The sequence below is a fragment of the Pagrus pagrus genome, assembly GCF_965226575.1.
Source record: "Pagrus pagrus genome assembly, chromosome: 2".
Classification (NCBI taxonomy): domain Eukaryota; kingdom Metazoa; phylum Chordata; class Actinopteri; order Spariformes; family Sparidae; genus Pagrus; species Pagrus pagrus.
The window spans coordinates 5145702-5159726 of record NC_140186.1 but is presented as its reverse complement, the minus strand read 5'-3'; the positions used below and the strand labels follow the sequence as shown (position 1 = coordinate 5159726).

The window sequence follows — 14025 nt, the reverse complement described above, 5'->3', positions numbered from 1 at the left end:
TTTCACAGAACAAAGTTAAGGAAAATTAGGTCAAGAAAAGTCAAACTAAAACAAAGTTGTGCAACAGAAAATTTGTGTAATTACCCTGAGATAGTGAGATTTAAATTGACATTTGGATACATTCACTACACCGACTAGAGAGGCCGTATTCTGCCATGTTCGTTTATTAAAATACAATGTACAATCAGGCCAATAAAAACTCAGCATGTGTGAATTTACAACCTGTTATTGTCTCACCTGAGCTCCTCTGTTTGGATAACCCAACGGTGAGAGGAAACATTTTACTAAGTAGCTGGCATAAACTTATCAGAAGTCTGCAGTTAGACAGTTAGACAGTTAAATATGAAAATACTCTGAGCACCGAAGACAAAAAAAAGAGACAGACGTTACGATACCGTAAAACCTGAACAGAAGGGCAACAAGAAGCTGTCACACATCTGTCCTCCCCCTCACAGTGTACACTGTAGACACACAGAAGTTGATAAGTTTACATTTGTTTTGCTATGATGAAAATCTTTTGCCAAATTTGACGGCTGGACCGTTGGCAGTCTATCCTACCCATTATCTTTCTCCTTCTTTTTATACTTGTCTTTATTTCCATTTTTACCACTTTCCTTTTATTATCTCATCTCCATCACTACTTTCCTTCCTCTGCTCTTCTAACCCTCAAACAAATCAATGTAAACTCACAGCAGTAGTGGAAGAATGACTCTGATCCTTTACTTAATGAAAGTAAAAGTTGCACCTTCAAATCTTTACTTAAGTAAAATAACATTAGCATTAAAACATACTTGAAGTGTCCACAGTAAAAATACTGATTTTGCTGAATGGCCAATTTCAGAATAAAACGCAATATATTAAGTGATTTAATATTATTGAGGCCTTCATATGTAAAAGTCAGAGCTTTGAATTAATTCATGTGCTGCCAAATGGCCTAATACACGTCAGCCCTGTGATGAACTGGCCACTTATCCAGGGTGTACCCCGATGTCAGCTGGGATCAGCTCCAGCCCCCCCTTACTCTGAAAAGGATAAGCAGTTTCAGATGATGGATGGATGAATTTTCGGTTTATATAATCTGACTATACAAAGTAATGGTTACAGCTGTTAAATAAATGTAGTGGAGTATCATAAAACAGAAATACTAAAGTAAAGTACAAGTTGCTCAAAATATGCTTAATCATGTACTTCGTTGTATCCAGCTTGTGGCCCCTGGTCACAAGAGCTGGGAGCAGTTCATCTTAAGAGTTGATTGTTTCATTTGAAGGATTTTTGGAGGCATGTACAGAGTTAAAGTGTCCAGTATTTCACAAGAACAAAGTAAAAATGAGGTCAGGGCAAAGTTAAACTAAAACAACAGAGCGTGTGTGTCATTACACTGAGATAGAGATTTAAATTGACATCTGGATACATTCACTACACGGACAAGAGAGGCCGTATTGTGCCGATGTTCATTTATTAAAATACGATGCACAATCAGGCTAATAAAAACTCAGCAAGTGTGAATTTAAGGAGAACTGGTACTGCCTCACCTGAACTCCTTTGTTTTCGATAAGATGAGAGGAAACATTTTACTAAGTAAATGACATGAACTTATCAAAGCCTTAGTGGACAGTCAGACGGTTAAACATGAAAATACTCTGAGCACCGAAGACAAAAAACACAGAGACAGACGTGTCAAATGTCACGTTACACAGCTCCTTCTATGGACAGCCTCCACCTCCAAACGTCTCTCTCTCTCTCTACACACACACACACACACACACACACACACACACACACACACACACACACACACACACACACACAGTGCAGTTATTCATATTATCGACTTGTAAGTTGATGCTTTACAACCAGTTAACTTTTTAGTAACAGTAAATAAGAATTCACATAGTTTTTAACTACAGATCAAGTTGTTTATTAAAGGTTCATTATATTCCACCTCCTGATTGGAAAACTTTAGAATGTCCTGTTTAATAAACAATAAAAATTCTCTTCACTCAAATAAAAGGTGATTATAATATTATATAGTGGGGTTAGCAAAAATACCGTAAAACCTGAACCGAAGGGCAACAAGAAGCTGTCACACATCTGTCCTCCCCCCTCACAGTGTACACTGTAGACACACAGAAGTAGACAAGGTTACATTTGTTTTGCTGTGATGAAAATCTTTTGCCTGTGCTGTTGGCAATCTATCAGACCCCTTGTCTTTCTCCTTCTTTTCATACTTGTCTTTTTTGAAAATGTTTACCATTTTCCTTTGTTATCTCATCTCCATCACTACTTTCCTTCCTCTGGTCTTCTACTCCAGTGCTCAACCCTCAAACAAACTAATATAAACTCACAAGCAGTAGTGGAAGAATGACTCTGATCCTTTACTTAATGAAAGCAAAAGTTGCATCTTTACTTAAGTAAAATTAGATTAGCATTAAAACATATTGTGCCTGGAGTAAAAACACTGATTTTGCTGAATGGCCATTTTCAGAATAAAACACAATACATTAAGTGATTAATATTATTGAGGCCTTCATATGTAAAAGTCACAAATGTTCAACTCAAGAGTTTCAAGATTGTTTCATTTGAAGGATTTTTGGAGGCATGTACAGAGTTAAAGTATCCAGTATTTCATAAGAACAAAGTACAAATGAGGTCAGGGAAAAGTTAAACTAAAACACCAGAAAGCATGTGTAATTGCACTGAGATAGTGAGATTTAAATTGACATTTGGATACATTCACTACACGGACAAGAGAGGCCGTATTGTGCCGACGTTCATTTATTAAAATACGATGCACAATCAGGCCAATAAAAACTCAGCGTGTGTGAATTTAAGAAGAACTGTTATTTCCTCACCTGAGCTCCTTTGTTTTCGATAAGATGAGAGGAAACATTTTACTAAGTAACTGACATGAACTTATCAAAGCCTTAATGGACAGTCAGACGGTTAAACACAGGCTTGTAAAATGTCCCGTTGCACAGCTCCTTCTATGGACAGCCTCCACCTCCAAACCTCTCCTCTCTCTCTACACACACACTCACACACACACACACACACACACACACACACACACGGAGTTGCAGTTATGATGTAATCGACTTGTGAGTTAATGTTTTACAACCAGTTTTCATTTTTTAAATTGACTTCATCAGTAAAAGTAAATAGGAATTCAAATAGTTTAACACTTCCTGTCTCTACAGATCACCATTATTCATTAAAGGTTCGTTATATTCCAACTCCTGATTCAAAAACATATTTTTGAATGTCCTGTTTCATACAGTATATAAAAAAGTCCTCTCCACTAAAATAAAATAAGATAATAACATGTGTATACAGAGGGTTAGAAAAAATACCATGAAATCTAAACAGAAGGGCAACAAGAAGCTGTCACATGTCTGTCATCCCCCTCACAGTGTGTGTGTTTCCTCCTAGAAACTGTCATCTCTGTACCTTTTGAAGCAGATTCATGAAGGTCCAGGAATCTGTGTGAATTCATCACTAAAGCTTTGAAACATTTTCAGCTCATGAGTTGCTGCATCAGTGCAGGCTGCTCTACATGCCAGAAAACCTTCCTCTTGCTGATGGACCACCACCCTTCTTTACTTTTCTCACAGTCCACAGTTGTTCACGATATTTTGACTCATCTTTTAAACTAAACTTAAACAATATATATATGTTTTTTTCTTTGTAATTTTCCTGTCATCACTTAATGTGAGACAAGTGCAACGAGCCCGTCATCGGTAATTTGCATCAGTTCAGAACTTTGTAGCCAATGAGGTTGATTTGATAAACCTTCACAAGATGATTGGTGGCTGGAAGGCCAACAGGTCAGTGTGAACAGGTTTAAAAAGGGACCACTGTTGCACCAGGAGGGCAGTCAGAGTCAGAGTCAGAGTCAGAGTCAGAGTCAGAGATGGGGGGCTTGACAAGTCTTCTCCTGTTGCTGTGCGTCGGTGAGTAGATCACTATGCTTCACATGTCTGTTACCTACTTTAACTACTGTACGTTCTGTAATTACCTGTGAAGTCTCACACTGCATCACCAGTGTAGGGAAAACAGATGAAGAAGTCCACAACTAAGAGAGGAAGTTATGCAGGCTCAGACAGCACTTAGTGAGGATATTGTAGGGTTGTTTTCTGAATCACAGGCGATAACAGTATCCAGTGGAGCCATGCAGCTGACAAGAGGCTGGCTACAGCCTCGACAGGTCGCCAGTCAGTTAAAGGGCTGACACACAGAGATGGAGAACAATTCACACTCACATTCACACTTTGGGTCAAGTATGTTTGGGAGAATGTGGCTTCTCACCGTTCTCTTCCAGTTACAGTCCATCCAAAGATGTTATCACCTGATCTAACTTTACTCTCCATTCCTGGACCCACCCGAGGAATCATCTTCCTTGTTGAGGTGTAAAGTTCATGACCACCAGCCACACATGGTCACATGTCCCTCTTGGACACAGTGAATACTGGATGTCAGGCATATCTGCAGAAGACTGTCAGGGACAGATCAGACAATATTATTTCCCAGGTGCATTACAACAGAGAACACAAGGTGTGATGTCAATGATAACTTGAGGCTAAATGCAGAAGACACGTGTTGTATTTCTATATCAGTCGCTGTCCTCTACATCTTTGTATAGTGATTATGTAGTTGTGTATTGTCTCACCGGAATCACTTTAATTTGTTTTTGTGAAGTTGAAATGACTTTGCAATGACTTTTTTTTCTAATTGTATCTTTGTTTATACTAAATGAATGAATGTAGAAAGATCGGCTGCTTTAAAGACAGTAGTGATACAGATTTTAATGGTACTGATGGTTAGTGTGGTGTCATTGTGTGATGAGTGATATTAACTGTTGTACTGAGCGTCATGTTTGTGAAGTGCATGAAGTTATAAAATAACCTGTAATATTGGACTTTAATGGAAACACTCAAACAACTTTTAAATATTTCACCATGCAACACATTGTCTACAAAGACCACTGCTCTAACTCACATTAACCTGGTGACTGATGACTTTTCTTTTTCAGGTGTCACATTGAGCGCAGTGTTGGATCTGCAGAAGAGGATCTGGCGAGGTCGAAGATGTGAAAATGATACGCGTCAGTACCATGTGAGATTGACATCAAATGACGGGACCGATGATTGGCTGTGTGGTGGCTCTCTGATCAGTGATCATTGGATTCTGACTGCAGGTCACTGCTGGGAGGAGGGATGGTGAGAAACTAACAGTTTTACCTAAAAACTAGAAACAATATGTTTGTCACACTCTTCAATGTGAACATCCTGGAGCAACAATCAGTAATGGTTAAAATAAAATATAAATATCATTGCTTATGTTCATGTTCAGCTGTTATTGATATTAAAATATAATGTAATTCAGTGATGTTCCTCTTTGACCTCTACTTATTTTTAGGACTATCAGTGCAGAAGTAGGTGTGCATCCAGGTCCAGCACAACCAGCTGTGCCAATCACAGAACGCCCTGTGAAATTCATTGGTGACCAAAACAGGATCCATGACATCATGCTGCTGAGGCTAACAAACCCTGCTCCGATTAATCATATAATACCACTCCCTAACTGCGCACCTGGGCTAAGACCTACTGTGTAAGTTGTGCTCTTTCTCTTTTCATAGGTCTGAAAGCTCAACTTTTGCTGAGCACAAAAATCAGAAATTCCCATGAAATGTTGTTTAAAAGTTAGTCATTAGTGGTGAAAGTAGTTTTTGAGCTAATGTAGACTTTTTAAGTAGAAAACTGTTGCTTCAGAAATCTTACTTTTATTCTTTTTAATGTTTTACAGACGTGATATAGTTCAGGTTGCAGGTCATGGACCAACAGCTGAAGACGCAGAATGTGAGATGAATTGTATTTATTTTATTATCATCCATGTTTCCAGTGTGTTTATTTTTGTCTGTATGTCTTTCTGGGTTTCTTGTCTTAAAGTTTGTTTTTCATTATGTAAATAGATAAAACATAAATCTGCCAGCAGACTGGTTTTGTAAAACACCTTTTCTGTTCTTGTAGTTTCAGATACTCTACAATGTGTAGACCTCACCAGGGTCGACTGTCCTTTGATGGTACCATATGAACATGTGTTCTGTGGTAATAATAGAACTCCTGGAGTGAGAACATGTGGTGTAAGTAGGCATGGCTTCTAACCTCACATCTTTCTACAGTCAATGCAAGTTTTACCACTTTAATATACAGTGTATAAGTATTTCAATAAATGGTTCAATACTCTGAAACGAACAATGCATCTCTCTCACAGGGGGACTCTGGTGGAGGAGTGGAGTACAATGGCCAGATTTATGGTGTCCATAAGGGCTCTTTCAACGACACCTGTCCTCGAATATCTGGATTCATGGACGTCTGTGAATACATGGGTTGGATCCAGAGGATTACTGGCATACACTGAACTATGTCATTTAACACTCATTTCACAGTTAATAAGAAAACTGATGAGTTTCTCTAAATTTGAAATTGATGCATTTACAATTAATTGATTTACATTAAATGTTCAATTAACATTTGTAAAACCACTGAAGACAAACAATAAATGTGATTCTTTCAGAAATGTTTACAAATTCTTGTTGTTATTCTGCTGTTATGACTTAAAAACATACTTATACACTTTTTATCAATCACACAGTACAGCACGGCACAATGATACACAGTTATCACTCTTCTTTTACAAAGTTGTGTCAGTTAAAATAAAATTTATCACAGTCAAAGTTCAGTCCTCCCAGTGAGATGTGTGTTGGAGGAAAGATCAAATAGTTACATTAAAAAGTTTTATGTTCCATGGATTCACCAAGGTGTGTTTTCATCATTATGCCACATCCAAGACAATAAAAAAATGATCTTGGCCTTAAATTTGGTCAATTTAAACAAATATAAAACCATTGAAGTCCACACGAGAGCACCATGACTGTAACTACTGATTAAAGATGATCTCCTTTTTAAAATCCAGCTGTGAGGTGGAGGTTGTTGGTTTTGCTGAGGCAGGCAGAAACTTTCAACTGGGATATTTCTTCATCTCAATCACAGCTGTACTTTCTTTGCATAATGCAAACTCACTTATTTATTTGGAGACTATCCTGATTTAAGAGTTAAAGTATCAACAGTATAGTATAATATTTATTGTCTCTAAAAGAAGTTAGAAGTTACGATGTGATCAGGTGTGTCAGTGTCATCAGGCCAGTGTTCACACTTCCTAATGTGCCCTGGCCTTGTCCTCTACACAATCTTTACAACAACAATACAATTACAGCTTTAACAAAGTCTAAGGCTGCCTTCTGCAGGGGTTTGCTGACTGAGTGATTCTGATATTCATATAGTATTAAAGCAAAGTGAACTCCCGCTCTGCTATTTTCTTTATCAGCCTGAATATTTATGTAATGGAGTTGAGGACATTATCGGCCTGAGCATTAGCCTACCATAAGTTAACAAATAAGCCTTTTAGCGCGTCACTGCACTTGCTTTGAAGTGCACAGATACAAAGACGGACTCCTACTGTACGGCAGGGCCAAAAAAATAGGAACTGACAGGCTGCAAAACACCTGGGGAACAGGGCGGGGCAAATGAAGGAGATGCAGTGCAGGTGTGGAGGGAAAAAAGACTGGGGAGGGGCACAAAAACACAGGAGAGAAACAGAGCAAATGACACCACAAAAACCAAGAAACAACATAGAACATACATAAAACAAAAAATTGAAATGACAGGACGATCTCCACACTGCCTCAGAGATGTCGATTAGCTTCAGAGACCTCCTTGCAAAAATGAATAAATTACATAAAATAAATACATTTTATTTATAATTTTAGATTTTGCACTTATATAACTCCATACGACACCTTTCCATTGTCGGGTTGTCGGGACATGGTTTTATTTACAATTTATGAATCAACAGTTCAGTACATATTTTAAAAGTCCTCAGAATGAAATACAGTAAACAGTTTTGCAGAGCATAGAGTCAGTGAACTTGATAGAGTATAGTTTCATTTCAGTGTCATTTTCCTGCTGTCACTTGACGGAGGGCGAGGGCAAAAACTGATGATAAGTTCAAACTTTGCATAAACGTGTGGAGCTTTGCAGCCAATGGGGTTGTGTTGATAAGCCTCTGGTTGCTGCCGCTGTTGTAACAGAAAGACAGTCATTAGACGGTGGATGGCAGCGCTGGCTGATGCTCTGATGCTTCTGCTGTGTGTCGGTGAGTATTCAAACATCTTATTTACATCTACATGTGTGATGCCTTCTTTGATGATACAGTACGTTAATATATGTCTGTGTAGTGAATTTTATGTCTAGCTGATTCATTAGTCTAAATATTGTGCTATGAATATGTGCACTTGGCTGGTAACACATTGTTAGAAGGGACAAGACGCCATCACATACATGAAATTATATAAAATGAAATGGTCTAATGACAGCCATTGTCAAAGCAAACCACACATGACAGTTTAATGTAATATTACAGCATAAAGTTAACTCGATTCTTTAAGTTTGATAATTAGGCCGGTATTGACGTGTGTCTACGGCCCAGAACACTCTGGCCTCACATGATAAGGTGTCGTACATACCCTGTATCAACGTTAGGCCCAGTAAGGTGTTGATGAGGGCATAGTGACGTCTGATCTATGAGTTTATATCTCTCATGGTCTTTGCAGAGTTAGCAGATTGAAGCTGCTGTAGAAACAGATCTCTGACAAACCAAAGCTGTTGTTTCTGTGAACTCGTAGGATGGTCTTCGATCTATCTGCTGTAAGCAGACTAACTGTCTCCAACGTTTCCTGAGCTTGAAGGATATAATGAGACACTAGAGAAGGATGGGCAGGATTAACTTGACAATGCACTGTGCATACAGGACAGCCATGTCTCTGAGTCTTCTTCATCTTTTCCTGAATGGTCAAGCGAGCCAAAATTACACAACACTTTGGACCTGTGCATTCAGAATTTTCTGTTCTTTCCACAGTTGACCTCTGTGCGATGCCCAGCCAACAGTGCAGTATATAAGGCTTGGATGGAGATGCCTACACAAAAGAAAAGTCCACATTTGTTTTAACCTGTGGTCACCTGGCGGGGCATCTTTTCTCTTTCAGGCGTCACAGCGAGCACGACGGTGGATCTACAGAAGAGAATCATCGGAGGTCAACCATGTGAGCGTCAGTACCATGTGAAACTAAGAGTAGCTGCTGGTCGATCTTCCAGCTTGTGCGGCGGCTCTCTGATCAGTGACCGCTGGATTTTGACCGCAGCTCACTGCTTGAAGCCACGAAGGTGAGAGAATGATCTGAATCTAAACACTATGAACATTTACACACGTGTTTTTGATATTCTTGTGAAGAAATGGTTAATGTTAAATTAATGAGAATCTGACTGATCTTAAGTCCGACAGTTTTTGTGCAATATTCATCTTTAACCTCTTCCTCTCTGTAGGACTATGTTTGCAAATGTTAGTGTGCATCCAGAGGGTCCAGCACAAGAAGTGCAAATCACAGCAGAACCAGTAATCTACACCGACAAAGACAAGAGCAACAACAGCAGGTCTCATGATCTCATGCTGCTGCAGCTACCCAGCCCCTCTAACGTTCAGCCTGTGGCTCTTCCTGACTGTGGAGATCATCCTAAAAAGTGAGATGTCATTCGTCACAACTGTCATAGCAACTAAAAGTAGCTTAAATTAACCAAGTTCAGATCTATTTTTAAATACCACCACAGAGCCTCAATTACATCACAGGTTTGAGGGCCAACTTTTCACATTACACACTGAGATTTGATTGTTTGTATAACAGAATTAAGCAGCGCAAATAACTGTAAAAACTTTTAAATTTAGAGTCAGTAAAATGAAAGAGCTGCTTTTTGCCGTTAATGTCGGCAACTCCAAGTATTCCAAGTATCGATATTTCTGTTGTTTTGAGGCTCATGTCTTTGTAATTTTCAGAGTTAAAAGACATCAATAATTACAGTAATATTTGCTGTAGCAGAATGAGTGATTGCATTAAATTCTTATTGTTGATATAACATAACCATGTGTTCTGTGTGATGTGGTTGTTGCTGTTTTCCAGAGTCGAGGTCGCAGGTCACGCTGCCACGACCGGAGGCCCTAAAGATGAAAGGAGTGAGACGATTTTTGATGATAAAGTAAAGTTGCTGCCGTCGGCAGCTCTACAGTATATGGCTTTAGTTAGCTCACTGCTTTTTTGAATCTGTAACTTAGATAAAATGTGTTACTTTTCACGGTTTGCTTTGTGCATATTGTCAATAGTTTACTTGTTTTTCATATACTGCTTTTATCATTTCTAGATAATCATGCAGGTGTTTTTAACTAGCGAGATTAGCCTGTCAGCTAGCAGAGCTGGCTTCCTAAAAAGCTTTGCATATCCACGTAATAGCAGAGTCAGTCAACCTCCTCTCTGATTTGTGATTTAAATCCCGTATCCAGCAATGATACGAGACGATGTACGTCAGTCACTTTCATTTTTGGCAGCTCTTCCAAGCACCAAGCGTGAGAAAGAGCCATAGCGACCTAACATTAGCGTGTGGCCAGCTGATGTAGCAAACTGTCCTATCTATAGGAACAGAAATGTTGAAACACTATATAAAAAAACAAACAGTAAACTACTAATAATATACATTTTGGAGATGCTTTTTGTCCAAAGCGACTTACAGTAATTCATACATACACTGATGGCGGTGGCTGCCATGCAAGGTGCTGACCAGCACATCAGGAGCAGTTTAGGGTTCAGTATCTTGCCCAAGGACACACGCTGGATTTACCCCTGAGCCACAGCCGCCCTTATACAACTATGATACAGATGAAAAAGCACTAGCCAAAGGGCTGATGTTTCATTTCTATTCTGCTGCAGTTCTGCATAAAATTAAATATAAAGACAAAATACTTTTTTTAATCATTAAATGTTCAAACAAGTTCACGTGTTTTGTAGAAACTTGTCCTTCCTCTTCTCTAGAACGTGGTGTATCACCGACTCTCCAGTGTGCAGAAGTTGACGTTGTCAGCTGTGACGACCTCGAAAACAGCGTGAAGACAAATTTCCCTCAGGTCTACCAAGTCAAGGTGTATCAGCACTGGTTATGTGGCCAATCAGCTCGAAAGGACGTTTGTTATGTGGGTTGGCATGGCCCTAAATTGTAAATCACCTGTTGTTAAGTATTTAAATGAGGCTGATATTTAAAAAAAATATCTTTCTCTCTCACAGGGAGATTCTGGTGGAGGAGTCGTGAACCAAGGGAAGATTTATGGCGTCATTTCTTTTCTTGGTGATCCTGACAACGTGTGTAGAAAAGCAGCTGCGTTCATGGACCTCTGCAATCAAGAATACGCAACATGGGTCCGTGAAACTATTGAAATCAAAATGTCTCCTGTATGATGAGGTTAAGTGTAAAGATAAACAAAAAAAACTTTTAGTGGTTTCTGTGTTTCTTTCCTTTTAAACTCAGAAAATGTGTCATACAAATTAGAAGCAACGTTTGTAACAATCTGTTTTTACACTTGAAATAAAAGTTATCAGATCATCAATCAGTTATCTGCTGCTATACTTTGTGTCAGCTATGACAAGTGTGAGGGAAATTCTCCAATGTCCTTTTATAATTCTGTTATGTTATTCTTGCAAACTGACAAATATAGATGCAAATGTGTAGGGTGAACACTTACATGTGGGCCTCCTGCATGGTTTCTACTATTATAAAGGATGAGGAGGGACTGCCTCTCTTCAGTCATCATCTATGCGCTGCTGATGAGCGACTTTTGTGTAACTGTGTATATTATTATGTGTTAATTATTTTAATATAAACTTTAAGTCGTTACCCTTTTACTATATTACAGGATGTCATTGGTTTTATTTTGGGTTTAAATTATGAAGTATTATTCATTTAATTAATTATTTAAGTTAGTCCATAATATTTTGTTATCACTCTGTGTTTCCCTTCAGAGATGTTTTAAAGATAGAGAGAAAGTATGTGTTGTATGATGTTGGTTCCGTGTGCCCTTGTTTTGGTGGGGACAGATAATACAGACGCACGAGAGAGAGTGCTAGCTCTGCCTGAGTGTGCGTTGCCTCGTCGTTGAACCTGACCTGTAAGTGAAGAGTAAAATAAAAGTCTTCCTGTTCTGCCGTAACGGTGCCTTTTCATTGAGAAGTATTTAGCCCCTTATAACCTGCAATACCCACGGCCCTGGCACGCTACCCATCCAGAAACCAGGGTTGCACAAGCAATAAAGAACTTCTAGAAAAGAAATATTGTGTCGAACTTGGTGTTTTGACCGACTCTCGTCTGCACTAGACAAGTGACTTTTCAGTCGCCACGACACAAGTGATACAGGATTATAGAAACACCGAGGTCATGAGTCAGCGTCATCTAATCAGATTAAAGATTTAAACTGCAGAATGTATGTTAATAACCTTAAATCCCCCTCGTAAAGGATTTTTTATGTTATTTATTATATATCTTGACAGATCATTGTGTCTTGAAAAGTTAGAAACCGTTGTCAGTTATATCTTTTTTGACTAAAGAAGCACAATCTGACCTCTGTAACACACAACTCTTTTGTGGTACATGATATTTTTGCCAATAACATAACATATGAAGGTAATGACAATCATCAGTTAAAAGTAGCCTAGCTGCTAAATGAGAGTTCAATTTAAATCAAATCAGAAGACCCTTTGTAACTTGAACCAGAATGAAGAATCCCATAAACCCAAATCCTGGGATCACATTTCCATCGTATGGAGTGCACTAAAATCAGTGTTGTACATTTTATGGGGGTTGTTCCTTCAACAGTTTACATTACATCTACATGTTTATGCTAATTTAATAGGTACATTGTGTGGTTTCCAAACTAGAAAGAGTGTAACATAAATATTGTAGTTGTTGGACCTTATTAAACCTTTTTCACAGAAGATAACTGATATGAATTGCCGTCATTATTAAATGTTTCATCTGTGTTTTCCCTGCTAAGACAAGCAACTATCTGCAGTGACAAAGGTCTGTAAATCTGAATCATTGAAGAAAGCTAAAGACACGAGACTCGCTCTGATGCACGGCTGAGATTGATCATTCAGAGAGCAAATCATGTCATTTTCTTGTCCCTTTCCTCTCATGTGCAGTTTTCTGCGCAGTTTGTTGTGAAAGTCATGTTGTAAAACCCATTTTTAATCCGTCTCCGTGCACTCTGTCAGCTTTTGTCCAGAGCACTCACTGTTGTTTAAAAAAGCGCTCAACGCGACCGCACGTTTAAAGGGAAGCGTGCCGTGGTGGAACACATCATTACCTTGTCAAGTGACGAGTGTCCCCATCGATCCTAATCTGAGCTGTCGGGCCCAAGTTCTCTGTAATCATCAAGTCGGGGATAATCTGTTTTGAAAAGGCAGCCTCCCTCGCCGCTGCAGACCAAACGCCTTTTGTCGACCGGCTGCTGTTTGACAAATCTTTAAGCCCCTCGAGAGGCTTTCGGGTGAAAAGAACGACAGATTGATTTAATGCAGAGACGCGTTCCTCCGATGCACAGAAAGCGATCCATTCACACCTACTGTATGACAGTCAGCTTGCAGTTTGTGCACAAAATGACTGAGACTGTGTGAGTGAAGTGTTTACTTTAAAGGGCACGTCCAACAATCTGACACATCTATGTGTGTTTACAGGGTTCGGGGAGTCGTAACGCGTGTGTGAAAAAAAAGTTTGTGGCTCCAGAAGAAGCTGCTTGTAATCTGATGAATCCAGTGATGTCACTGAGTGGCCAAGTTGGATTGTGGGTAATGTGGACACCAGGTTTTGAAAAGCAGACTACTGATGTCCACTGTGCTCCTTTAAGAAATGGACATTGCTGTATCTGAATCTATCACTGTACATAGGGTCAGAAATATCACATTTCTTATTACACACATTCTTCTTCCTTTTCCAGTGCAACTCACGCATTTGGTTTTTGGTTAAGGAAAGGAAAATTTGGGGTCTTGGTTAAAGCAGCTCCAAGGAACATTTGTTTTTTGTCAACTCTGGCTCCTCCTGT

At 39.1% G+C, this 14025-nt stretch overlaps 1 protein-coding gene across 1 annotated transcript; it reads left to right on the top strand.

The window, feature by feature from the left end:
• Window positions 1-3798: 3798 nt before the first annotated feature.
• On the top strand, window positions 3799-11389 carry LOC311272802 (kallikrein-6-like; the record flags this gene model as incomplete). The annotated part of the gene is made up of 9 exons (XM_084379488.1): window positions 3799-3824; window positions 5030-5086; window positions 5195-5216; window positions 6271-6385; window positions 9101-9278; window positions 9438-9632; window positions 10067-10119; window positions 10970-11127; window positions 11219-11389. The coding sequence occupies 9 exons, from the start codon at window positions 3799-3801 to the stop codon at window positions 11387-11389; spliced, it is 975 nt and encodes a 324-aa protein (XP_084235614.1).
• Between the last annotated feature and the right edge of the window lie 2636 nt (window positions 11390-14025).